General features: G+C 40.7%; 4 protein-coding genes across 6 annotated transcripts in view; 1 reads left to right on the top strand and 3 right to left on the bottom strand.

The window, feature by feature from the left end:
* Positions 1 to 10,452, bottom strand: part of LOC130529622 (synaptonemal complex protein 2-like) — a 13,586-nt gene extending 3,134 nt beyond the window's left edge. The window contains exons 1-36 of the mRNA XM_057040053.1: positions 10,101 to 10,452; positions 9,568 to 9,651; positions 9,305 to 9,445; positions 9,090 to 9,221; positions 8,918 to 9,019; positions 8,810 to 8,834; positions 8,453 to 8,538; positions 8,287 to 8,375; positions 8,174 to 8,208; positions 7,942 to 8,084; positions 7,694 to 7,746; positions 7,485 to 7,530; positions 7,252 to 7,356; positions 7,089 to 7,149; positions 6,859 to 7,007; positions 6,704 to 6,778; positions 6,125 to 6,211; positions 5,834 to 5,939; positions 5,410 to 5,543; positions 5,112 to 5,160; positions 4,992 to 5,037; positions 4,791 to 4,870; positions 4,274 to 4,626; positions 4,028 to 4,143; positions 3,738 to 3,774; positions 3,586 to 3,662; positions 3,446 to 3,491; positions 3,334 to 3,377; positions 3,177 to 3,240; positions 2,879 to 3,041; positions 2,737 to 2,801; positions 2,215 to 2,352; positions 1,828 to 1,890; positions 1,624 to 1,743; positions 1,140 to 1,290; positions 510 to 787 (exon numbers count right to left, since the gene is read on the bottom strand). Of these exons, the coding sequence (XP_056896033.1) occupies positions 510 to 787; positions 1,140 to 1,290; positions 1,624 to 1,743; positions 1,828 to 1,890; positions 2,215 to 2,352; positions 2,737 to 2,801; positions 2,879 to 3,041; positions 3,177 to 3,240; positions 3,334 to 3,377; positions 3,446 to 3,491; positions 3,586 to 3,662; positions 3,738 to 3,774; positions 4,028 to 4,143; positions 4,274 to 4,626; positions 4,791 to 4,870; positions 4,992 to 5,037; positions 5,112 to 5,160; positions 5,410 to 5,543; positions 5,834 to 5,939; positions 6,125 to 6,211; positions 6,704 to 6,778; positions 6,859 to 7,007; positions 7,089 to 7,149; positions 7,252 to 7,356; positions 7,485 to 7,530; positions 7,694 to 7,746; positions 7,942 to 8,084; positions 8,174 to 8,208; positions 8,287 to 8,375; positions 8,453 to 8,538; positions 8,810 to 8,834; positions 8,918 to 9,019; positions 9,090 to 9,221; positions 9,305 to 9,445; positions 9,568 to 9,591 (3,483 nt within the window). The 5' untranslated portion in view covers positions 9,592 to 9,651; positions 10,101 to 10,452. The remainder of the gene's footprint in view (positions 1 to 509; positions 788 to 1,139; positions 1,291 to 1,623; positions 1,744 to 1,827; positions 1,891 to 2,214; positions 2,353 to 2,736; positions 2,802 to 2,878; positions 3,042 to 3,176; positions 3,241 to 3,333; positions 3,378 to 3,445; positions 3,492 to 3,585; positions 3,663 to 3,737; positions 3,775 to 4,027; positions 4,144 to 4,273; positions 4,627 to 4,790; positions 4,871 to 4,991; positions 5,038 to 5,111; positions 5,161 to 5,409; positions 5,544 to 5,833; positions 5,940 to 6,124; positions 6,212 to 6,703; positions 6,779 to 6,858; positions 7,008 to 7,088; positions 7,150 to 7,251; positions 7,357 to 7,484; positions 7,531 to 7,693; positions 7,747 to 7,941; positions 8,085 to 8,173; positions 8,209 to 8,286; positions 8,376 to 8,452; positions 8,539 to 8,809; positions 8,835 to 8,917; positions 9,020 to 9,089; positions 9,222 to 9,304; positions 9,446 to 9,567; positions 9,652 to 10,100) is intronic.
* A 187-nt stretch (positions 10,453 to 10,639) lies between these two features.
* ppp1r3da (protein phosphatase 1, regulatory subunit 3Da) lies at positions 10,640 to 12,535 on the bottom strand. Its single transcript, XM_057040063.1, has 2 exons — positions 12,333 to 12,535; positions 10,640 to 12,081 (listed from the first exon to the last, which is right to left on the bottom strand). The coding sequence occupies exon 2, from the start codon at positions 12,054 to 12,056 to the stop codon at positions 11,130 to 11,132; it is 927 nt and encodes a 308-aa protein (XP_056896043.1). The 5' UTR covers positions 12,057 to 12,081; positions 12,333 to 12,535; the 3' UTR covers positions 10,640 to 11,129.
* Positions 12,536 to 12,788: 253 nt separating this feature from the next.
* Positions 12,789 to 16,877, top strand: fam217ba (family with sequence similarity 217 member Ba). The gene is made up of 4 exons (XM_057040056.1): positions 12,789 to 13,258; positions 13,323 to 13,422; positions 13,545 to 13,609; positions 13,687 to 16,877. The coding sequence occupies exons 1-4, from the start codon at positions 13,152 to 13,154 to the stop codon at positions 15,146 to 15,148; spliced, it is 1,734 nt and encodes a 577-aa protein (XP_056896036.1). The 5' UTR covers positions 12,789 to 13,151; the 3' UTR covers positions 15,149 to 16,877.
* Positions 16,878 to 17,318: 441 nt separating this feature from the next.
* ttll9 (tubulin tyrosine ligase-like family, member 9) lies at positions 17,319 to 21,485 on the bottom strand. Of its 3 annotated transcripts, none has more exons than XM_057040060.1 (14): positions 21,366 to 21,485; positions 21,192 to 21,238; positions 20,219 to 20,311; positions 20,016 to 20,127; positions 19,745 to 19,930; positions 19,605 to 19,673; positions 19,433 to 19,523; positions 19,304 to 19,344; positions 19,137 to 19,224; positions 18,891 to 18,949; positions 18,611 to 18,807; positions 17,990 to 18,103; positions 17,748 to 17,872; positions 17,319 to 17,631 (listed from the first exon to the last, which is right to left on the bottom strand). In XM_057040060.1, the coding sequence occupies exons 1-14, from the start codon at positions 21,375 to 21,377 to the stop codon at positions 17,537 to 17,539; spliced, it is 1,329 nt and encodes a 442-aa protein (XP_056896040.1). In that variant the 5' UTR covers positions 21,378 to 21,485; the 3' UTR covers positions 17,319 to 17,536. The 3 variants fall into 3 exon arrangements, with proteins under 3 accessions (XP_056896040.1, XP_056896041.1, XP_056896042.1); XM_057040061.1 differs by having other exon boundaries at positions 18,611 to 18,700; positions 18,808 to 18,949; XM_057040062.1 differs by lacking the exon at positions 17,319 to 17,631 and having other exon boundaries at positions 17,760 to 17,891.
* Positions 21,486 to 24,475: the final 2,990 nt, after the last annotated feature.

Raw genomic sequence — 24,475 nt, forward strand, 5'->3', positions numbered from 1 at the left:
AAAACAAAGAAAAAGATTATTGAGACTTGTGTATGAATACTTAAGTAATTAAGTGAATACTTAATGCACTCTCAGTACTGCACAATTTCCACAAACCTTGCTCATATTTTCTCAGCTAGTCTGGGAATTTCAACCACCAAAGCTCAGGTGACAAACCTACTTTACTGCATTGTACTGTTGGCTAGTGCTTATGCAGGCCTTCTGTCATTGTATAACCCAGAGAACCTTCATACACGCTACTCTGGTGATTCTCACACGACTGCCAAGATGTCAAAGATCTCAAGGTCGTGTAAAGGTGAGTAAATCACTAGAAGCTGTTAAATCCTACCGGTGGTTCAAGGGGAAATCCCTAGTGGGACAGCTATTAATGTCTTTAAATGATAGTTTGGATACACTCCCCAATTTTATATGCTAAAACAAAAATAATGGGTAAAGACGTTTGAACTGTCTGAAGGAGCCTTTGAGCTAAATCCACAGGTGAGCCCTGCATAAGTGAGGTGATGTTTTACCTCTGCTGTATTAGGCCCAGTGGAGGTCAGTGACAGAGGAGACGAGACATACTGGAGGGACCGAGTCTTGGAAGAGGAATGATTCTTTGCTGTAGAGTAGATGGAGGAGGCCTTGAGTTTTCCTTTACTGCTGACTGCAGAGCAAGGGTCAGGTAACAGCGGGATGGGAGAGGGGGTGTCTTGACGAGGTGGGTTTGGAGAGGCAGAAAGTAGAGATCCCTGCAGTGCGAGGACAGTGGGACAGGGCAAGCCCATGTTTGGAGCTGACCTCTCTACAGCTGTGAGGGTCAAAATAAGCACAGATGTTCAAGCAGCTGGCCTCAGAGTGGACCAAAAGAAGGTCAGTGTAGGCTGTACGTGTTTTTCAACAACTTTCAATAAAGAGACATGTGAAGATAATTCACTTGATATCAAAGCTATTGTACAATTAAAGGTTTACAGCAACAACATTCAATTTGCTCTTTAAAACTACACATAGGTTACTTGCTTTTTACTTTAAGAAACAGGAAGATCTTCTTTCGGTCTTAATAATTAAAAAGGTATATATCATCAGTGCTTCTATGAATATCTAACATTTTAGAGGAACACAAAGATCCAGCTCTGATGTTGGAGTGTGCCTGGGAGCCTTACATCTCATGTTTTCGATGAGAGGAGGGGAGGCACAGGGAGGGTCCTGGCAGGCGGCCCAGGAATCTCTCAGTGCATTCATCTGTTGATCAGCAGGCGACAAATCTTTCCTGTTGAACTTTGAAGATTCTGGCACGGTCTTTACAGGCCGCTTCTGAAGAAGAGATTTGTTTCTGGTATAAATAATCGATTAATACAAAACCAGGTCAGGACTACAGTGCAGACAAGTCTGTCTGGCTTAAATCTAGTGTCCCAACAGTCTGGTTATTTCATCGTTTTGCATGTTACACATTGTCTTTTCTATATTATTAAAAACCATGTACTTAAAATGAATTTTACCAGTACAAGACAGATGCAGCTATTGAGAACATGTTAATAAGCATAATATATAATATTCCAAACGTCAGAATATGCGGTATGATTCTCAGACTGTATGAAGCTGAAGGTTATTGCTGATACTCTCAGCTTTACTGTATTCAGTTCCCACCTTGACATCAGGCCTTTTTAGGCCTGATTGGATGCTGCTGTCCAGTTTACTGCAGATATGTGAGGGCTGCTCGGAGGTCACACTTATTCTCTTCTTTTTCACTTGAAACTCCAGAGACATCTTTTCATTTTTGATTAGATAAAATAAAAGTTAGGTAAGACAAGAAATGCAAGAGATAGAGAGAGACTTTATAGACATGTCTACCTTTGAAGAGGTTGATGGATTTTGTTTTGGCTTGCTGCACTGTGTGATGTGGCTTTTGGTTGGCTGGGGATTGAAGCATGGTTTCTTTATTGCACGATTAACCTCTTGAGTTTTTTCAGCATTCTGCTTAGGGTTAATAGATGCGTGTTAGTTGACAAAGATTAGATTAGCCTACAACTAATGTTAACGGTAGCTTATGTTCGAATGGACTGCATACATTATGCAAAGGGTATTAGTCAGCTGAAAGACAGAAACTTGTGATTTACTGGTTAGTTTTGGAGTGAGGAAATTTGCCAGAACTCCAGAAAAGAAAGTATTTCTTAAGATACAGACAATTCTTCTACTGAAAGGAAAATTGTGCTTTCAAAATGGGAAAAAAGTCTTTGCCTTGGGTGTTAGGATTTCCTCAAATTCTGACTGGCTGTCATCAGTCTCAGGCTCCTTGTAGGTTTTGGTGGAGGTGGCGGCAGCTCTCCGGGGCCTCTTGGTGCGGGCTGCTGCTGGCTTCTCAACCGCCTTCTTTTGCTTAAACAACAATGACACGCAGTGGCTGAAAGGGGAATTTCATTACAGATATAAATGTGCAAATTATTTAATATAATTTTACTTCCTCCAAGAAAGTTATGTGACAACCTGTGTTTTAAAAAATGTATGAATACTTACATATGAATTTTATGGAAAAATGTTGATAATGGTCAAAGGAAGTGATGACTAAATGTTCTAGACTCCAAGGGACTTTGACTTTTAACCTTCCAAATCCAAGGTGCTCTGATCATAAAGCAACCTGCTATGTTATGTAACCTTGTTTTATTGCTGCCTATATGTGTACTAGATAACGGGTGTAAGTCACAATATGTGGGGAAATGACCTGCTTGGCGGAGGTGTGCGCTCTAGTTAATACTGCTGTACCTTATTGAATTTAACAATGCCATTTGTAGATTTTGGTGAAGATGGGGGTAAATCTGTGGATTCAACTACAAAGAGAGAAATGTTATGTGAATGGGCATAACAAGAAAGACATTTATTAAAATCTGTTAATGTGAAGAGGTACTTGAATGAGATGGCAGAGGCTTAGATTTGACTGCTGCCTGTCTGCTGTATTTTGCAACTTTGGGTTTATTTTTCCTGCTTGACTCCTTCAGCCAGCTGACCTCTGATGTGACATAATCCGTGTCTGTGTCACTGAACAGATGCTTTTTCACATGTCTCTTGCCCTGCAGAATAAAGAGGAAAAAAAGATTATTGGGGATCTCATTTTGAATGGATGACTGTTATTGCAAATTTAATTATGTGGATGTTTGGGTGCTTTCCATTATTCTAACATGATGACACGCCTAAGAACAGCATACCTTTACCACAGGCTGAACTGCCTGTTTTGAGCTGACACTCTGAACTGTGGAGTCATGGATGCCACTATCAAATGACACAATGCAAAGTTAAGCAGGTTTGATTTATCTTTTGGTCCATCTAATATATTATTGTTGTTTTTTAAATCAGGTCAGTAACCTGATGGATGTAGCAGAGATGTTACTGAAGGATTTGCACTTTTCCTTGAAAAAAAAAGACAGATTTTAGTGTATCAAGGTAATTTATATGATAAAAATTAAGCAAAATTTACCTCACTGCTTAATGATCCACTGGTGTTGAACGTAAAAAAGTCTTTTCTGCACCACAAATGAAGACAATAAATACCAGATGCAAACACAGAACATTATTTACTATATTTTCTTGAATTATTCCAACTAATTCATTCATTACCTCTGCCTGGTATAATTTGCTGCTGTTTTGCTGCGTACATTTGTAAGGATATTACCAGTAGATCCAGAAACTTCTTTCTAAAGCACACACGATCACACTTTTATATAGAGACAGAAAAGACTTTTAATGATGATGACTCTATAATAACTTACCTTAACACTTGAAAACCAGCTCATATTGAAGACTGGCCTGTCAAACAAGACAGAACAGTTATAGTAGCTGCAATGTATGTATATATACAAGACAATACATCAAAACCTCAGCATAACTGCATGTTGTACTTTTGTTAGCAGCATCTATGTTGCAATTACAGCATTATCTGTGTTCAAAGTATATTGAACTTTCAAAACAACTGTCTAATGAACTTAGCTGACTGAACCCCCCCCCCCCCAAAAAAAATTGTTAAGGTCACAACATGTACAGTACATGATTTGTGATATACCTGTTGAGTAAACGATGACTCCCTTTCTGGGGGACATTCTCTTCGGATTCTTTTGCTGTGTCCTTGTAATGACTCGAGATGAGCTTCACCATGCTCCCTGCAAGCTCTGCATTTTTCTGAGGAAAGATGTTTGAAGACAAGAACTACGATGTAACCTTAAAACACTTGGACAGAATGTTAGGATTGAGATAAGATCATGCAGACTATACTTCCTTTGCTGGCAGGCTACAATTGAAGGGTTCGTACCTTCTCTTTGCTTGAGAGGGTCTTGCCATCGTCAGTTTTACCAGTGAATTGAACTCGCTCCTGTGGGCCTTTAGTTGTTGGGGCTGAATGATTGCCTGGTGTTTTCTCCATCTTTGGTGACATTTGTTGCTTTCCTCTGCCTTGGTCATTTCTCTTGACCTGTTGCTCTTTGGAAGCCTGATGTTTTTTCCTTTGACTTTTGGAATCTTCTTTCCTATCAGACGTTTTTACCTGATGTGTGATTGACTCTTGCTGAATGGCATCTTGCCTCTTCTGCAGTGGACCCTGTGTGAGACCAGTATCAGTTTCTTCCAGACAGAAACTGGGCATCTGGGACTGATTAGACCTTGACTCTGATGGAAAAAGCAAATCCATCCATCACCGTCTATTTACCACCATATTTTATAACAGTCAGCAGGTAAGGGGCCAATTTATAGTAAAATGTCATGTTATATTTTATATGCCTGCTTTACTAAGTTAAAAATGATTATGTAGCAATTACATTTTTTTTCCTTACCGGATTTAGGCAAATAATGAATTTTCTGTGTCGGCATAATCAACATTTCAGACACTGACAGTTTAGTCCTTTTAGAAGAGCTGAAATTTAAAAACATCTTAAGATCTCGACAGATAAAATAAAACATAAAATACACAAACATTCTTCTACAGAGGAATGGTGACAAAATCTGAAGACACTGAATTCTCCCACAAAGCTTACATGCTTCCTTCGCTTCGGGGTTGGGTATCAGGCACAAAACCATGTCCTGTAGAAAAATAAGAGGATCCTTAAAGCGAAATAAGAACATCATGTAACACAAAAAAAAACGTAATGTAATACCCAGAAAATCTTCTCCGCCCAGTGCAGCTGGTTTTGTGTGTTTTATATTCTGCACGAAAGCAGAGACAAAAGACACCACAGAATATGTTGATTAGAATTTTTTTTCTAATAGCACAACATAAAACATATGTAAAACTTTTTATAAAAACAAAATCTAATATACAGTATGTATAGTTTAGTTGAACCTGAAAAGATAAATAAAAATACATATAATAGACCTTTATACGCCTTTGATGCTCAACAATCTAACAGCATTCCAAAGGTCAGTAAGAATGTAAATGAAGTAAATGTGTCATACCTGCTCTTTTGCTGCTCCATTTGCACCATTTGGTGGTGTAGTTTCACTGCAGGAATTAGCAGTGTTCCGTAGTCGTTCAGAAAATTCCTCATTTGAGCGGACCATTTTCAGAGACGGCTTCCCTTTGATGCTTCCTGGAAATATTAAAAAGGCAGCAAACAACAATAACAAGACTTCCAGACAAGTAGTAATTAATCAGGAATGAATTAATCTTGATTAAATAAAGTTATCAAGAATGTGTTTGTGCATTCTTTATAAATTAATACAGATTCCCGGGCCTTGATATATGCAGTGAACCCAGGATAATTAATTACCAAACAATTGTGTCCACAAAAAAATGATTTGTCTCTTGTATTATTGTCAATATTACACTCTTAACATATAGAAGAAATAGACAAAAGACAATGTTTTTGTCTTCACATACTTGTTGGTCTTACAGGAGAAAGGGAACCAACGCGCTCACTTCCAGCCACATTGCATTGTATGAAGAATGAAGATTCTGACTGCTTCCTCTTGTCTGAAGTCACTTCCTACAGTTAAAATTGCAATATTCTCTATGGGGATTTACTATAAAACAGACAACACCACTAACAAACATAGCCTCTGAAATCACAATATTCAGCTGAAATGATTTTTAAATGTTCCAACATTACAACATTCTATTGTATATCACTTCGTATCACAAACATTTTCTGCCGTATATTTGAGATCCAACCTGGGTACGTGCAGATGGGGCAGGCAAAACGGAACAGGTTTTTTCTTTCTCAGTTTGACAGAAGGGAAGCTGACTCTCTGGAACAGCCTGTAGGAAAGTTACAAATACTAAATGTGCTTAACATGCTGTTTTCTCTTTTTTAGTCCTCACTAAATACAACAAAAATACCATTTAAAAAGTGGAGGCACTAATTATAAATAGAAACTTTCTTATGGTGGAATAACTAATTTTAAATGACAGTCACCGTTATCTTGAAAGAAATAGAAACAAATCTGAAGAATCGATTTATAAAATTAATGCCACAGACTCACAAGCAAACCAGACCCAATATCAATTTGTAAACATCAAGGTTAATTAAGATATTTCTAATGATTATATATAGACAAATTCGTTCTTGAACCTCACTGCCTGCAGCAAGAGAAACAAATCATTGATAATTTTGAAATAAGGATATAAAAGACTGATTGACGGAGCTTGTTGGAACAGTGTGATCAGGAAAGTAGTGTGGATTAATTATTCAAATAAACATATGATTTGGTAGTAGGGGAACAAAGACATGGCGTTGACATGGCTGATTACCTGAGAGCTATTGCTTCCCATTAAAACGTTAATTGTAGTTTTCACCACAGATGTGGTTGTTTTTCCAGTAAATGCCTGATGGGAAGAGATGATAGTTAATCTAAATTCAAAACAACAAATATAATGATGAAAACGTGAAAAGAGCATATATTTACTCTGTTTTTGCTGAGGCCAAAGACTTTACTTGCAGCCTGTGGGATGTCCAGAGAGGAACTGAAGTGGATGGTAAGTCTTGATCCTTCCACTGCACCAATGACCACCACTTCTGACAGATTTAACCTCAGGATGCACCTTTTGTTCTCATCTGGATTTTAAAATAAACCCTTTGTTCCCAGCTAAAAGGTATGAGTGAGTAATTACAAAGTAGGCTGTGCTCCTCACTTACCTGTTACACTGTAGCTTTGGAGTTCATTCACAGTGATACATAATGTTTCCCACTGATCATCCTTCATGAAAGGGAAAAGATATCTCTTACACTCCAATATCCTCTTACTAATCGATATGTAAATATTGCATTGGTTTATTTTGTTTCAGTCGTACTGCACTACCTGCCCTACTGCATCCACCAGAGAGAAGTAAAAAGAGATTCCTTGGCTGCCAGTGTTGAAATCAATCCAAAATTCTTCAAGCTCATCATCAGCAGGCATCAGCAGCTGACAGCATAACCAGAACATCATTAACACTGACCCACTTTGCTGTACAATACGGATACTGACATTTCACCGCTTACAGAAGTAATGTGTTTTTATTATTATTGGTACAATTTTTATTACATACTGACCTCATTCTTGTCCAGGTAAACTTCCAGACATGGATAAGAAAACACTCTACAAGAAAGAGTGATGAATAAATGCATCATCAAATATGTGTCCATTGCTTTCACTCTTCATAAAGAACTAAATATTGCATACATTTAGATAACTAGCCAGTGTAAGATGGAGTTCATGGATCTCATGAACCCAGTCTTGAGGATTAGCATTGCTTTCTTACCTTCTTGTGTCACCTTGCATCCCATTCACCAAGTTAAGAAACTTGCGACATTCCTAGACACAGTTAGATTACATTCTGTTTATCTAAGCTTTCACAGAAATAATAATAAGAAGTTTGGTTATTTTTGTTTGTTTTTTGGGGTTCAGTGTGTCACATATATTGATTGAACGATTAAAACGCAAAGAAAAGATGATGAAAAGTACAGCGGAAATTCAGCTTGGACTTAATGCAATAGAAAAATTATTTACCGTTTCAAACTCAGAATCACGGAGTTTTACAAAAGCACCGGCCACGTGCTCCATGTGGAACAATCTGTCTGCAACCTCTTTTCTCTGATCAGGAGGCGTTATTCTGCACAGAGCTTCTGTCAGCGCTGTCTGAAAGTCATGATCTGTCATAAACACATTCAGGTTCCTGAAGTTTTCTGTCTCTGATGTTGTTCCAAAATGTAGCACTGCTCATAATAAAGTAAGAAATCACCACCACAGTCCAGGATATGAACAGCCAGCTTGACCCTGTGAGAATATGACAATTTAAAAAAAAAAGATTATGGTAAAATGACAAGGAGTTATCCTTATTTGACTATAACATACATGACATCTAAGGCCTCCATTGACATTTTCATCTTTTTCTTAAGTTCCAACGGAATCTTGTCCAGAATTAGGTTAAACTTCTGAATAGCCTAGAAGTAAGTGGTGACAAATTGGTTGGACAACAGTACATTAAAATCAAACTTTTAACATGATCGTATTTTCAAACCTCTTTTTGAATCAGGATGTATATTTTGGGATGAACTGCCAAAAGACCAATTGGACACAAAAAGGATTCAGCTATATTGTATGTTCCTGGAAAAAAACAATTATTGCAATATTAGAATTGTTTTGTTTTGAAATAATCATATATAGTCAAGGGCTTTCAACCACTAAGATTTTTTAGCACTAAGTTGTTTGATTATAATAATGACAGTCATTAATACTAGGATATCATAATATTAAACCCAAAAGCAATGGCCTGATTATTTGTAGCATTTATGGGACAAATTCATTCTTTTCTGTTTACCTAAATCAGCTGAAAATCATGGTGATGTAATGTAAATTTACAAATGTCAAAATCTACCTTCCTTGCATGAGTCATGAACCACCTGTAACATAGAAGAAGATTTAAATCATGGACCATATAACATAAGAACATTTGGATTTGTAGTAATAAGCTCCTATAACTCACCATCAAGGCATCAAAGAAATCCTCAGAAAGGTTCAGCAGGGCTTCATCCCACTTCGGGCCACCCTGGATCCACAGCTGTCTGCACTCCTCATACCAATGCAACATGTGCAGGTTGAACATATGGGTAAATATTTGAAAAGCCAGCTGTGTGTCATTGGATGTAATTTATACTCATCTTTTTGTGCAGGCCTTGAGCTATCATTTCAGGCAAACCTTGACGATCGCAAAGCTTCAGTTTTTCCCCCCACTTATGGAGGACAGTGAGACCCAGCCTGGCTGATTTGTAATCTTTTACATTTAAACCCTACAAAAGTGGTATAAATATGAGTTCACAAAGCCAAGACAACAGATCAGTGTATACGCTTAGCGTGCCAGAAAGCTCTCTACCCTAATTATAAGTTTGTGCAATTTGGTGAGAAACTGTTGGGAACATTTTACGGGGGTGACTTCACTTGGGTCACTTTGCAATAATGAATCCAGGGGGTGGACATCTTGAGTCTTTAAAACCTCATCAATGATACTCTCCAACTGCAAAACAAGAAGCCTTCAAATTTCACCTTTACATGGACAACACACATTACAGTGGGCTTGACTGGCAGAGATTAGAATAAAATGTAATCTCTTAGATTTAATCTTAGATTTACTCCCACCTGCGGGGATGGAGCTGGTGTCATTCTGCCTCTGGTAGTACAGCTTCAAAACTACTTCTGTTTAACGTCTAAGGACTTAAAAGCCTATAAAGCAAAAAAATATATATGGGATAATAAGCGCCATTTGTGACTGAACGTCAATAAAATTTTAAAGTTATGCGTTTATAGTGTTTCATTGAAATCACCTATAAAGCTAACCCAGCGGTAGCAGATCATTTACATGTTTAAAAATTCGGCAATTTTAAGACGTACAGTATGAGATTTAATGTAACCACTGAGTTGAATCTACTTCAATAAACGAATTTACAACGCCTAATTGACATATGTCCTCACTTTAAAATGTCAAACGTTAGGTTAGCTTAGATACAGTGGCTGCTACCTTTAGCTGCCGTATCAGTCAAATATTTATTTTTAGTTAAATAAGAACTGTTAATAAATAGCTCGGTTAGAATGCAACAGGTAATAGGATTATGGCTCACATACGAATTATTATATCGTACACGAAAAATGTAATTTTAAACCTGCATCCTTACGAAATGTTTAAAGCCGATCCAAACGCGGGAAGGCTCGACAGATATTACGCATGCGCAGTGTGGTTTGCGTTTCTATCGCTAATAGCCAACGACAGTAGCAACAACTTAAATCGCAAAGCCCGATTTAAATAAATCTCGTCATTTAAGATGCTCTATAGATGGTGAAAAATAATACCGACAATAATGCGACTTTAGAGGTTGTAACGTTATAAAGTGAAAGTGGTATTGACGTACAAGCTGAATCTATGCTACATTTATCCAAGTGAACCATCAACTTTTATCGTATGAGCCCATTTACGTAATGTATTGACGGACAGTATCACTGAGTGGAAGCTACATATTTATGAAGGTTTTAAACGCATAACAGCTTTTAAATACAGCAATCCAGTATAAACAGTGCAATACTGCGTTCCATTTCTACTCGGAAGTCGGGATTTCCGAATTCCGTGTGTGGGAAGTTTCAACTGTAATTCCCCCGAACTATGATAGTTATTAGTCATGGAAATACATTTATAAAAGAATAATAATAAAAACAAAACTAGGAGAAAACAAAAGCTCATTTTATTGTACTGAAAATAGACATTCATTTTGATTCATGAATTCTTTGAAGTGATCTGTTGTTTGGTCAGAACATTAGGTTGCACAGTGTTTGACACTATTAGACTCAAAAATAAATTGCTAAGATAGACAAAATTATTTCAAACATTTTCCTGTATCAAATGTCCTAGGGAAAATGCATATCAATTTAATTTATTCTGATATGGTAATATGTTACATGATGGTCACATATTTAAAAATGTGCCAGGAACATTGAACAACAGTGCTTTTTCTCATAAAAGTAATACAAAAGTGGAAAAGTGGCTTTAAAGTTGGCATAAGTTAAAAGTGCATTAGTGTTGTTGCTTTTTCTTAAGTGCAACTTGGCAGAACTAACATGTCTTGAACAAAGAGGTTTCTCATCAGCGCTAATTACAGAAAATTAATCTTTGCTGCTAACACTACGTTTTTGAAAGCCATCGAAAAGTGCTCTTAAATGAAGTGCACCATGCTATCCTCACATTCTTTGGGCACTGACAGCTTGTAGTTATGGCAAACTAACTTGTAATTCTCCCCATTATTGTTGTCCCAGTATTCGGCCCCACACACTTTATACTGGATGGCGAACTCCAACATGGCTCCAGGCTGAATGAACGGAGGCATGGGCAGGTGAAAACGAAATGTGTCACAACTGAGTTGACCCCCACCTTCTTCCCAAGTCTTAGTGATGGTAGACACCCAAGAGGCCTTGGTTTCTGTGCAGCTCTTCCAATCAGTGAATGAATAGCGGGCTGTGACATCTTTCTCAAAGTCTAAGTTGATGACCTGAGTGGTCCCAATGACACCCAGCTCCAAACAAACGATTCTCTCTAAACACACTTTCTGCTCATAGAGGCGATGCAGGAAGCCTGGCTGATCACCAGGCTGTTGGGCAAACGCAGGCTTTAGGTATGGTAAGGATATCTCCAGATGCTTTCTGTCTGCCAGCTCCGCACCCATCAACAGCCTGAAGGTGACATGGTGTGGTATACAGGGATCCTCTCCAGATTTAAAAACCTTGATATCTTCCAGATTGACTCCCAAGGAATCAATAAACCGCACACCAACATTCCTGCATTGCTTTTTCCTTTCTCTGTCACATGGTAGAGAGCGAGAACGCTGTCGGATTATGGGTTTGGGGGTGGGTTCGCAGCTGACCTTCTGGTTAGGGGCATGTCGCCCTGGCACAGACGCCCGGGTGGTGCTCGGTGGTCGGATGGAAATTGGCCTTTTTGCGGCACTCTGTTGATCGGCTCGAAGCATTTCAGTCAGGTTGATAGACATGCTCGGCCTCATGGGGCTGCGACAAGGGATACTCATCTGCTCTTTGCATTTTGTTGGAGTTATTCTCTCACGTCCAATAAACCACCCATTATCCATGTTGCGCGTCTCGTGTCGCCCTTACCTGTAAAAAGAAGTTTTATCTATGAGCTGTGACAGGCCTCTCCATATAAAAGCGAATTAATACCAACAAGGCTGCGCTGCAAACTTAAAAATAACTTTGAAAACTGAACAGGATAGCAGCAGACGCAGCAGGAAAATAGTGGGCGTGTGCTTCAGCGCGTACGTGATTAAATGCATCTACCTTGTGTTTGCTCTTTGAGCGACAATAGTCGTAGTCGAACTGTCTTAGAATTAACCTTAACACAAGCTCACCGTGTAATGACGTGCATGTCAGGTTTCATCAAATTCCAGCATGTAGTATGAGCTTGATCCGCCATATAAAGTATTTTACTGTGTCTGCGCGTTTCCGTATATAAACGTTCGGTTGTATAAAAAATAGATCTACATGTGTTATGGATTACTCTGTCCCCTTCGCATACATACATGTCCCTGTTCACCCCGGTCATTACAGATCTACTAACATTTATGCAGCTAACAGGAAGCGGTAGACGCGCATGAACGTCGCCAATGTTGCATGATGGGAGATGAAGTGTTTTGAAGTTATTGTTTTAATTCGTAACGGTTATTTCATATACTTTTGGCAAAGTTTTGCTGATTTGTAGATGTTTTTATAGAAACAATTCAATATATTTAAATTCTGTTTGTGTATGATGAGGGAAAATGACTGATAGATACGACTTGTACTTCCAATCCCACAATGCAACGCGCATGTCCAGGTCGACTCAAGCGGCGAGCCAGTCGGCAGCAGGTAAACAAACCTGACTGGGAAAGACGAGGTGATAAAGCCCGTGTTGCATTTTAATGAGAACAGGCAAATAATAGATGGGTTACCGGTAGCCAAGACTTGGAATTTAATTACTTGAGCATTATTTAATGATAGAAAAGAATCTACGGCAAAGACAGTAAATTAAAACCCAATCGAAAAGGATTGCGCATGATGCGTTGCAGCAATTTTGAGAAAATGCTCGTTTTTTGCTTTATTCTTAGAGTAGAGTATCGGATTCGCGATGTCGGTTGGGTTCTTTAGCTAACGCTGGACTCGAAGCAGCATCCTTTCGGGCGATCTGCAACATGGGACCCATCATGCAGGAGCGCACGGCATCTACGGCACTGAAATGCGTCGTACCAAAAGACAAAATACGCATAAAAGCTTCTGAAATTAATGCATCAGGCAGCAGGTAGGCCTCACATAATATCAAGTTTGTGATCCCGTACTGACATTGATTAACTATGTTTGCACAGTTCAAAAAAAGGTAGCAAAATGAAGAAAACGGTGGGCCAAATTAAAAATGGGCTGCCAGGAGCAGGTCAAGATAAGGACACAGTGACAGCAGTGCAGAGGGTAGGTATTAAGCATGCAACAAAGTTTCAGCAACAATGACAATCCTTAAGGAAAAATAGTTTTTGAGCATTATATTATACATCGTCTTAAAAAACATGACAGTATTTATGATTGTTTTATAGGGTATGCAGTCAAAAGGTGGTAGGGTCAAATCTGGGACAATACGGAATTCTAATAAACTTACCAGGTACATGTTCAGACACTCTTGAGTTCACTGGTTCAGGAGAAGACAAGATTGTCCTTACACTTGTGTGTATGTTGCAGCCCTGATGAAGAAGGAGATTTGAGACCTCAGCTCCGCAAACACTTATCCGTACACAGGAAAGAGGAGCGATGTGAAAATCAACGCATGTCAAAATCTACCAATGAGCTGCTCCAGCACCGCATAGGAATGGGGAAAAACCGCCGGGATCTTTCTCTCCCTCTTTCCCCAATATCAGGGCTACGGCACATCCCAGGGCACCCTCTCATCCACTCCCCTGCACCCTCGCCAGAGGTTCTACAGCAGCACTTCAACCAGAAGGATGTTGACAGTGACAGTGCCAGTGATCTGTCAGATTCAGAGAGGCTGCCTGTCTTGCCCTCCCCCTGCACCCCTTGTACCCCGCCTCACCTCAACCTCCGGGCTGAGGTCATCACCACTCATGACTTTCCTCCAGATTTCCCTGGACCCTGTGGAGCCGCTGACGATGGTGATGATGGTGACGATGACGAGAGCGGGAAACCTAGCTACACTTACCCGGACTTCCTGCCACCTCCATTTAACAGCTGGAGCCTGAGGCAGCTGGCCCTGTTTCTTCATACTGAAGGCCGAGGTGCCCCCCGACCCAAGCCTGTGGGGCCCTTGGAGAAGTACCTGGAGAGGCTTCTGCAGCTGGAGTGGGTTCAGATCCAAACGGTGCAAGCAGAAAGCACCCGTCAACACGGTACCCGCTCAAGACCGCAGAGCTTACCCTCTGCCCCGGTTTCTCATCCACCCAGGCCACACACAGCTCCATCATCCCGACTCAACTCCCCTAAAGGCCTGAGGCACAGCCAGCGTGGATTCCCGTTCACACCTGTAAATAACCCCCCGTCACCCGCTTCAGTCCAGCAGCAGCAGCAGCAGCAGCAGCAGCAGCAGCACTCTCGCATCCCTGTATGCCCTCACTGTCACATTCGTTATCCGTTGTGCAATGGAAGCTGTTCTGCCTATGCCTACCAGCGCCACTCACGACTCAGCCCACTGCTTGAGCGAAGAGCCAGACCCGGTGCTCCGGCAAAGAGGAGCAGCAGCGAGACGCGAATATCCACAGAAGGAAGGAGCCCTGGAGGTCCAGGCAATGGTGGAGGAGCCCAGACCCCAGTGAGCCCCTCGGGTGCAAAAAGCCATCTCAGGCAAATGCACGCAGCAGGAAATGCCCGTAAGCAACCCCAGGATACAGGAAGTAACACCAGGGTTCTGGCGAGGAAAAGCCGTGTCAGAGCTAATTCTGAGACGGACGTTAAAAAGGAGTCTGATTGCAGCAAAGCAGCCACTGTTGAGAAACACCCTTCAGTTGGAAGCAAAAGGGAGCTTCTCTCATCCAAGAAAATGGAGAAGGACTCGCTGAAGACAAAGGCAGGAGCTCAGGCCTCTAAAACAGCCCTCAAAAGAGCTGCTAAAGACCCACAGACTGTCCCTAAAGCCCCACCTATCAATAAGCAGAATAGCAAAACAAAAACTGTGCACTTTGACTCAAAGTAAGCCCTGTACTCCTGCAGCTTCCCTGGTGCCACGGCGATTCCATTAACGCTCGCTTTCTGTGTGATGTAACGCTAAAACGTAACTATTTTGCAGCAGTGGCAGCCGAGGTCAGTCAGTGTATGACCTTTTGAAAGATCCAAACTAATAGTTAAGCAGCTAGAATAGTGATAATACAGCAACGCAATCTAAGAAACTTAATGTACATATTTGTTTACTTTAAAACTTACATCAAATATACACTCATAGTGATGGGTTGCGCGTTACAGAGGGTTTGCTTTGACCCTAAGCCCGGTTTAAACTCAGCTTTTAATGTAAGTGAAACTTTCTTGCACTGCAGTAATCTTTCAGTGTGCTACTAATGTTGAAACTAGCTTCAATCGCAGTATCGGTAGCATCTCTTGCACTGAGCAGCTTCCTGTGTAAGTAACCCCCGGTCAAAATGGACCCAGCTTGATTGCAAAAGCGTTACGTTGCTCTGTGAGTTAAAGCTCCGAGAACACTTTGATGCATACTTGGTTGGAAACATTTGTCTAAATATTCCATTCGACAGTGCTGACATATCGGCGTGCTGGTTGTGTTTGACCCTAGTGGATGTGTGATGTTGCTGGTTCTTGACAGTAAATGCAGCCCGAGGGTCTTGAGCATTCCAGCCACACATTTGAGCCGGACTGACAAAAGCTGTGACTCCAAAGTCTTGTTATCAGGTCATTTTTTTTGCAGGAACAGTGCAGGGAAGCAGCTGTAGCCCTCTGTTCACATGAGAGCGAGCAAACCCCGCAGCTACGCCCAAGACAATGCCGTTAAACTGGGTAAACAGGCTTCCCTCAGCTTTGCAAGGTGATGGATTATGACTATCTGGGGATGGATTTTGGTAACTGGATTATGCTTTCTAGAGGATGTGCGACTTGGCTTATTTAAGACAAGATATCATTGCCACATCAGCTCAGGTACATTTCGTAAATGATTCGACTCTGCTCTTATTCCTGCTTAACAAGCTCAAACTATTTTGGAATCTGGGCTGTACGTTTTATGTGCTGAATGCAACCCTAGCTGTTATAAGTGGAGTGTTCGGAATGTATTTCCTCACTTCTTAGTGTGCATTTGATGATGTGCAGCAGTAATGTTGTTTCCCAGATATTTCTGTGCAGTGATGCTAACGTATTCAGTTACAAGGGCTTCTAATGTGTGAACACAGTGAAATGTAGTCTGCTCAAATTACTGTATTTTGCAAAGAGCTGAGCTGTTTCTGAGGATTAATGTTTGCTATGAATGTAGATGCATATTTTTCCACATTTTCTATACCATAGTAATGTTCATGAAGTGTTGTGATTTTGCTTGTACTTCTCATGTTTACGTCAGTACGCACACACACACAAAGAATGCTAAATGTGCTGAATGTAAATGGCCTGTATCAATTCTGTCATGCTTTTGTTACATCATCCACTAGAACATATTAGATAGATTCATACTTGAAGTCTTTCTTGCATTGTTTGTATTAAAATGGAAGCACTACATCCATGTATGTGTATAATGTGTTGGGTTCAAGTGGGTACTCCTTACATTAAATTCCGCTATTGAAGCCATAGTTAAAGGGCCCAGGAGGGATTACGTGTTACTATAAAGATGTACAGTATATTGTGTTGAATTGCACGCAGAAAAACTGTGGTGTGTATTTTTGGTTAATGCAAGTATTTGTAAGCATTGAAATAAATATTTTACACTGAAGAAACAGTTATAATTTTGTCATTCTGTGGAAGATATTAAGTAGTTACCACAGTATGCCATAAAGTTATGTGTTTTCAGCATTTTTTAACTATCATAAACCTTAATTAATAATAATTAAAGTCCAAATTTTAAACAGACCATGCGGTTAGCTAATGAGCAAATAATGGAGGGACCATTAATGCTTCCTGCCACATTGGCTGCCAGCTGCATTTGTCACAAATCAATAGAGCACTTAATAGAATTCACTATGGCATGAAATATTCTGATATTATAGTGGTCTCATCTCTTGAAAATGCAACCAAGATGTCTTTGCAATAAAGCATTGTAAAGATTGCGTTACCATGGAGATTTACACTGTGCAGTAACACTTAAATCCCGGCCCACATTAGCAGCACATTTGTTTGTTATTTTTGCAATCTTGACCTGCAATAAAACACTCCAGACAGCTGGTCGGGCAGTAGGTTTATTATTAGTAGTATTCTTAACATAATTAATTAGTGGAGCAATCTCTTCTCTTAAATCAGTGTTTGCACAGCCTGTTAAATGGGGGTTATGCAGAACTGTTGAGAAAGGGTTGATGATTTTGCCACGCTGCCTGTGAAGTCAGAAAGCGGGAGACCTCCAAATCTGCTTTCACACCTCGTCCTTTACAAGAAGCTGACATTACTGACGCTTTTCCGGAATGTTCTCACGTCCTCTTTTTACTGCGATTGGTTTGAGAAGGCGACGGAGCTGCTTCTCTCTGTCATTCACACACCCTGCAACAGAGATTATTTGCAGCCCTTAGTGAAAATAGAATATACTCCACGGACGCACCACCCTGGACTGGAGATACGCTCGTCTGGAGAATGTTCTAGCGGCGGCGACAGGTTACCTAGGTGAGTGTTGGAAGGGAAAGGGGAGCTGCCACAAGTTGCCGGTATGACATCATCTCTGTGTACCGGACCGCCGTTCCACATGAGATCAAATCCGCCCACCCTCTTCTCCTTGCCCGTTAGCCTACATGGAAAACAACATTCTGTGCGAGCGTGACAGGAAATAAATGCAAATACAAACTCTAAAGGCCTCAGACAGAATCCTTGTGTTTCAGCTCATAGTGACCTGAAAGCCGTTTACCTCCGCTCCACATCGATGACGTTCAAAGTGTCTTCCAACAGGCGGAACTTCATTTCGTAATCCTCTCGGCTACTGGCCACATAGGATGGAGACGCATTCACCTCAATTAACCATCTGCATGAGAGGGTGATGACACCAGGCTTTCAGGCCTCAAGCAAGTGAACGAAAGGGCGCCTGAATATTTGCAGTTGATGGCGACGCTGTCTCCAGTGAGTTATTTACAGCGGGACTACGTCTCGCTTGTCAAGATAACATTAACACTGCTCTCCGTCGAAACATCTATGATGACAAGTTAAATGTGAGATTGCCATTTTCGCTTGTCCATGCACGTGCGTTTCCCTGTGTGGAGTGAACTAAGTGAATGTTTCCAGGAAAATGAAGATCTGGCTGTGAAGCAATGTTTTTCTATTTTTTAAAAACATTTTTAAACTGCAGCAACACTCATACGAACCTCCCAAACACGCTTAAGGATGCGATCTATATGCCGTCGCCCTTTTCTTCAAACCCCGCACAAGCATTCGCTTGGCATCACGGGTGAGATTTTGTGGGCATAGTTGCCGTGGCAATGTTCCGCCTGGTAAAAATTGAGCCCAGACAAATTAGCGTTAAACATCAACTTACGGTTTGAGGTTCTCATCCAGGAGAATGTCGTATCCGTAGAGCTCAAAGCAATGTTTGTCATTTATGATGACCTTCTGGACACTTTGGAGGCTGCACACAAAAATATTATCGATGTCTTCAAACAGTGTCCCGACCCTCGCTCTGCCGTGCTTGGCAGTGAGGTATCGTCGGAGATGTTGCACCGTCCACTTGCGTACCTTTGGAGAACAAAGAGGAGACTGGAGAATGGACACGTTTCAGGTGCAATGAAGCAAACCGGTGTGGTTTTTGAGCTACGCACCGATTCCGGGTCATAATCTGGAGCAGTTTTTTGAATAGCAACATTGGTGAGGTGCATGTCTGAGGAGAAGCACTGAGTAGAACTCTGGGTAAATGTGACACAATAAGGGCAGAAAATCAACACTTTCTGGTGGACTTTGGTGTTTCCTCAGCTTCAGATGGCGAGGAAAGGCTTCCACAGGAGGGGTGGCGATGCTGAACTGAGAATCTCTGCGTCAGGTCTAAGCATGTTGATGCAAGAGGATACATTTATCATCGATGGTGCTGAGGGAGTAGCGTGTGTTTGAGAAGCGGGCGAAGCCCTCTCGGTACAGCCAGGCCTTTAGCGGAACAAACTGAAAAGTAAAATGCATGAACACATTTTAGGAAATGTAATAAATAAAAACTGTTTTTGGAAAAGGTTTTAGTACGTACAGATGTGACCAGCACATAAACCCTCAGGTCAAATTTTCTGCCTGTGGGGATGAAAAAAAAAGCACAAAAAAAGTCACTGGAATAATTCTGAAACATTCACCCATCCTGCTTTTGTGTTCCGTTCATCACCATTGATCAGGTAGGGGTTTTCTATATAACGCTGAGCAACAAAGTTTTCCACTTGAGATGTGTCTCTCTGTTCATCCGAACGGGTGATGTGCTGTTCAAGAGCGTTATTTTAGTAAATAATCTATAAAAATGGACAAAATTTAGATGTTTAGAAATCTGGAAATCTCTTCACCTTCTTGAAATCCATGATCTCCTTCAGTTTCCTGAAGAGGAAAATGCCCTTCCCTTGAGATTTCCCTGCCTAAAATGAGTAAGCCTGTTGAGTATCTGTGGTCTTCAGGTTTAAAATCTGATTTCATTCTTTTATCTGACCGGTTTCATGATCCAAGTGCTGCCGAGGGTTCTCTTAAACTCCTCCAGACAGAGGTGATATTCGTTGGGCAGGACAAAGGTGCGGGGGAAAAAGTCACATTTGGATGCTTCCGTGTGGCCAAAGTCCTTTTCCAGGTTTTTGCGATGTCTTTTGAGGTTTTTCACCATGAGGTTTTTGCGGCAAAGCTGAAATATGAATCACAAAGAAAGAAAAAAAGGGGAAACGTTAGCTCAAATAATTACAGTTCCAAATCCCATCTGAGAGCCTCACCTCAAACTGATTCCGAAAATGATTGATTCTCACATGTTCCTCCATGTACAAGTGATTGGAATTGTCCCTGATCCAGGCCAGATCGCACCAGATGAAGTCCCAGTCCTCGTTCCTGGGCGATAGACAGAACAGGCTGCCTTCAAGGCCCAATAACGGCAGAACAATAACAATCACGTGAAGATCAAGAGTTCGGCCCGACTCACTCTTTAGCTTCTACCCAGCCTGGTCTTCGGCACAAGACATCCTGTGCGATGTTGACAGTGTTACATCTGTAGCGCACACTTCTTCTTCCATCCCTGAGGAGACACAGTTTCAGTACGTGTAAATAAACATGCAGAGGATACGCAGCCTGGACAAAAGGGAAACTACCAAACTATCAATTAACTGTAGCAACTCATGAGCTTGCTTTGCTGCCTGATTCTGCACCAAGTCTCCCAGGTGCACAATCTGGTTCGACTCATAACACAGATGCACCTTTGTATTCAGAACTGGGATCAAAAAGATACACTGGCAGAGCTGATTTGATTTTTTTTTTAAACGCCTGCATGTTTTGTTTGAAAGTTTCCATCCCTCCACGCTACCTCATAACGCTGGCAAGTGCAGACTTTTCGATGGTTGTCACATGTGCGGCGCAACCTGTGTTTGGCAAAGATGGCTGCCATTCTTCCAGTGTGGCTGGAGGCAGATTGGCAGGTTTCCCCACATCTAACCAGCACTTTTGAAGGAGACATCCTGTCCCCGGGCTTATTTTCCTCCTTATATTCACGATTGTCGTGAGGTTTTGTGTAACACACTCCTTACTGACTTCCCATCATTCAGCAAATGGGCAGTAAGCTCACAGGATGTCAGGAAAGCCCAACGAGAACAGCAACCTTTTATTTGGAATTCCGCACTTGACTAACTGGATCACATCTATTATTAACTCACATGAGTTTCAATGAAACTGGCTGACTGTGGGGATTTTGTCATATTCTCAGTTTATTTTTATGCCAACAGCTATTTTTTATTTTTCCAAGTATATTTCGTCTTTCTTTCATTTTGACAGATTGCAATCCCTCAATAAAATACTGGAAGCTTTGATTTATAATCCTGTTTTCTTCATTTCCTCCCAAAAAACAGCCATTTCAAATCTACTAAATATGTCTCATGAGCAGACTAAAACTTGTAAATACTCACCGGTCCTCCGGTTTTGAACGGTCACATGCACTCCTGTATTCTGGTGTCTGCGAAAACAAAGAAGAGAAAACCGAATTTAGCCTCCGGGGCGCTGGCTGTTAATCGATTTACTGGACATTTCCGCTTGATACCAAAATGTACACCGTGCTTTTAATTCGCTTTTATATACTTTACCACTTTTGACATGAAGGCTCGTCGAAGGGTTAAGCAGGGGAAGAAGCTATTGCGTAGGCCTCGTTGCCATGGAAACCACGCACACAAGAGCTCGGAGGATATGGCGCTTCTGATGAAACATGAGACACTTTTTTTTAACCCACTTGTTTTTACATGAATATAAAAAAGGCTTTAGACGTATGTTGAGTTATAGCCTCTAACATTTGTTTTATTATTATTTAAACTCTCAGGACGACGTAAAAGTCTGACTTGTGATATCCATTATCAGTATTTTTCTAATCGTTTGGTTTCTCCAGTTCTTCATAAAACACATTTAAAAAAATAATACACATAAAATGTATAACCCAAACTGTTTTTGTTCGTGGTTTTCAAACAATGAAATGATAATATTTGTAAACCATCTCATGATCGGAAAGATTCAAATTTTCACACGTGCACTCTACCTACAAGAACAATACCTCTCCATTCAAAACCAATAACATTTCTCTAAAACCACCACTTAGTGGCACTAATGCACAGTTGAAGCGAAAACAGTTGAAGCGTAATTAGTTCGGAGCATATCTGTTATGAGCTGGGCTGCTTGCAGGGGCTTTTAAATAATAATAATAATAATAATAATAATAATAATAATAATAATAATAATAATAATAATAATAATAATAATAGAGTGGGATCTCTGGGCAGGTCATCTTCATCCTGATCCTCTTCCTCATGATGTTTCCACCTCTTCACCCTCTGGCCATATCTGCTTATACCCACTTATCACAACGTTTAAATGAAATTTGGAATTTTTCAGACACACACACACACACACACACACACACACACCACACACACACACACACACACACACCACACACACACACACCACACACACACACACACACACATACACGCGCATACGCACACATGTACAAAAATGTCTCTTTCTCAAATGAACAAAATTTAAAAAATAAAAAAAACAGCATGTTAACCCTGGATTAATTGTAGCCTCTAGGAAAAACGGTGCAGAGGTAAAGCATAAGCTTATGAGCTCCGACATTTAATGTCCACATTCCAGACATTTTTACAGTTGTGGCACTAGTATTATAGATAACACCAGAAATAACATCATGAAATAAAAGTCAACAATATTCAGTTGCATAATGGAATTACATTTATTTAAATTGTTTCCTGCATCTTTTTTTTCCCTGCTGATTTTGCTTACTTACACTAGCACGTCAAAACCCCAAAATATGTGCTGGCGTGTGAACCATGAAGCTCGCCCGTCTACGCCTCCTCAGCCCAATTAATAAACAAAAATAATAAACGAGGTTGCGCTTTAGGCCCAAAAGCCAATAATCATCGGTCACTCCTAAAGCTGGGGTCGGATTTCAAAGACTCACTGGAGAGGGAGAAGAGGCTGGTGGACACATGAGCCTGGAGAACCTGAGCAACTGAGCAAAAAAAAAGCCCCACATCCCCAATGGTTCTACACCTTTGGCTGCCTCAGCTTCGCAATAAATAAATAATTGCAATAAAACAAGTCCAACTGTCCCATTTCACGTGCGCGTGCTGATTCAAGCACCCAAACATTCATGTTAAGGGAATTGCGACTTGTCCTCCCAACAAGGATACTGTATCCACTCCAGTCGCGTCGGGGTGGAACAAATAAGGATATGATCCCAGCAATGAATCAAACTTTGGGGGAATTTATGAACGGGGCCAGATCGAGATAAGTCACGTCACGCTCATCAGGACTCTCTTAATCTTAATATTATCGTGTTGACGACCATCTGGCATTCTGAGCTATACATTCTCATATCTTGCATGCCCATTCTTAGGCCCATTCAGACTTTTTAAATTTGACACAAAGTACATTTTTATTTCATTTCCTTTGCATTTCAGCCATTCCACTGTCCCAAATTGTAAATCCAAATTTAGCCTGTGTATTGCCAAGAGTTTCAGTTTTCACCAATATCTCAGCATTAGAGACTTCCTTTCAAGTTTAATATTTCACATCTCATGGGACAGAAGGGTTTAGTCCATTAAAAGCATATTCCCTCCTCAAATCTCTGTTTAACATCTGTAATAAATGGCCCTCCATAGCTACAGGTACATTAAAACATTGCTGGACTTCTCGTTGTTCTCGAACTTCTCTTTGGCTGGTTTGGACGGCCATTGATTCTTGATCTTATCGGAGATGCTTCCCATTACACCGCAGCACTGGCAACAGGGCAGCTGATACAAACCAGCAGCATCAGCTGTTCCTCATAACGGAAACATCCAGCTGACTTTAAAGCAATTCTCCTCATACTGGAACCATGTTCTGTTCAGAAGACGCCCATCTGCAGATCTTACTAGACTGTCTTGGTATCCAGTTCCAAAACCCTGATTCCAGCCAGGTTCAAGGTTTGACAAAATGTCAGAAATTGGTAGTCTTAGCACCGATACAGGCTTGCCTGCTCTTGGCATTGTATTGTATGTAGATTGATATTAAGATTAATAAAAAAGTCCAACTTCTTCTTTGCTCCTTTTGGCTGCTCCACTCTACTCTCCTATACAGGAACTATTATTATTCACTGAGAATTGGAAAGAGCTTGGTGTCTCCTGGAGATTTAAAAGAAAACAAAATCATCAAAAACATCTATCCTTCAAACACAGTCTTGTCCTTAAAAAAACTACTGAATTTTAAAATTCCCTGGACTTCTTGAGGGACGGCTCTGTGCTGAAATGGAGCACACTTGCAGCCTTTATTTTCTACAAGCCTCCCCTCATTTGTGTATTGATGAAAATGGATGAGAGCTGTGATGGACGTCGAAGTCAAGGTTCTTTTGAGTGTGAGAAATAAATTCAGTGGGATTGTAGGGCACAAACAGAAACAAATGACTGAAAAAGCATTATATATAATCCAAAGCATTATCAGCAAGAATGTGAGAAACTGAAGGACCACAACAGAACACAAATGGCCAGGATTTGTTTTTACGCAACTAATAAAACCTTGGTAGTAAAAGTTCCTGAAAATGTTGATGGAAAATTGGGCTCTTTCCTCACCTTCGTCATAAGGAGACCTGCTAACAGAGCAGCTATTGATGGTTTTCTGTTGGCCTCCATGTCTGCATCATCCTTAC

The sequence above is a fragment of the Takifugu flavidus genome, chromosome 8, assembly GCF_003711565.1.
Source record: "Takifugu flavidus isolate HTHZ2018 chromosome 8, ASM371156v2, whole genome shotgun sequence".
Classification (NCBI taxonomy): domain Eukaryota; kingdom Metazoa; phylum Chordata; class Actinopteri; order Tetraodontiformes; family Tetraodontidae; genus Takifugu; species Takifugu flavidus.

What these genes read in the sequence shown, in the direction of transcription:
- ppp1r3da (XM_057040063.1), bottom strand. Translation starts at nt 12,056, where the DNA reads ATGGATAATGGGTGGTTTATTGGACGTGAGAGAATAACTCCAACAAAA.
- ttll9 (XM_057040060.1), bottom strand. An exon ending in CAGATTATGACCCGGAATCG is followed by an intron (nt 18,808 to 18,890) that starts GTGCGTAGCTCA and finishes TGTTCTCCAAAG; the next exon opens with GTACGCAAGTGGACGGTGCA. An exon ending in CTGGATGAGAACCTCAAACC is followed by an intron (nt 18,104 to 18,610) that starts GTAAGTTGATGT and finishes CCTCTCATGCAG; the next exon opens with ATGGTTAATTGAGGTGAATG.
- fam217ba (XM_057040056.1), top strand. Translation starts at nt 13,152, where the DNA reads ATGGGACCCATCATGCAGGAGCGCACGGCATCTACGGCACTGAAATGC. An exon ending in ATTAATGCATCAGGCAGCAG is followed by an intron (nt 13,259 to 13,322) that starts GTAGGCCTCACA and finishes ATGTTTGCACAG; the next exon opens with TTCAAAAAAAGGTAGCAAAA. An exon ending in CAGTGACAGCAGTGCAGAGG is followed by an intron (nt 13,423 to 13,544) that starts GTAGGTATTAAG and finishes ATTGTTTTATAG; the next exon opens with GGTATGCAGTCAAAAGGTGG.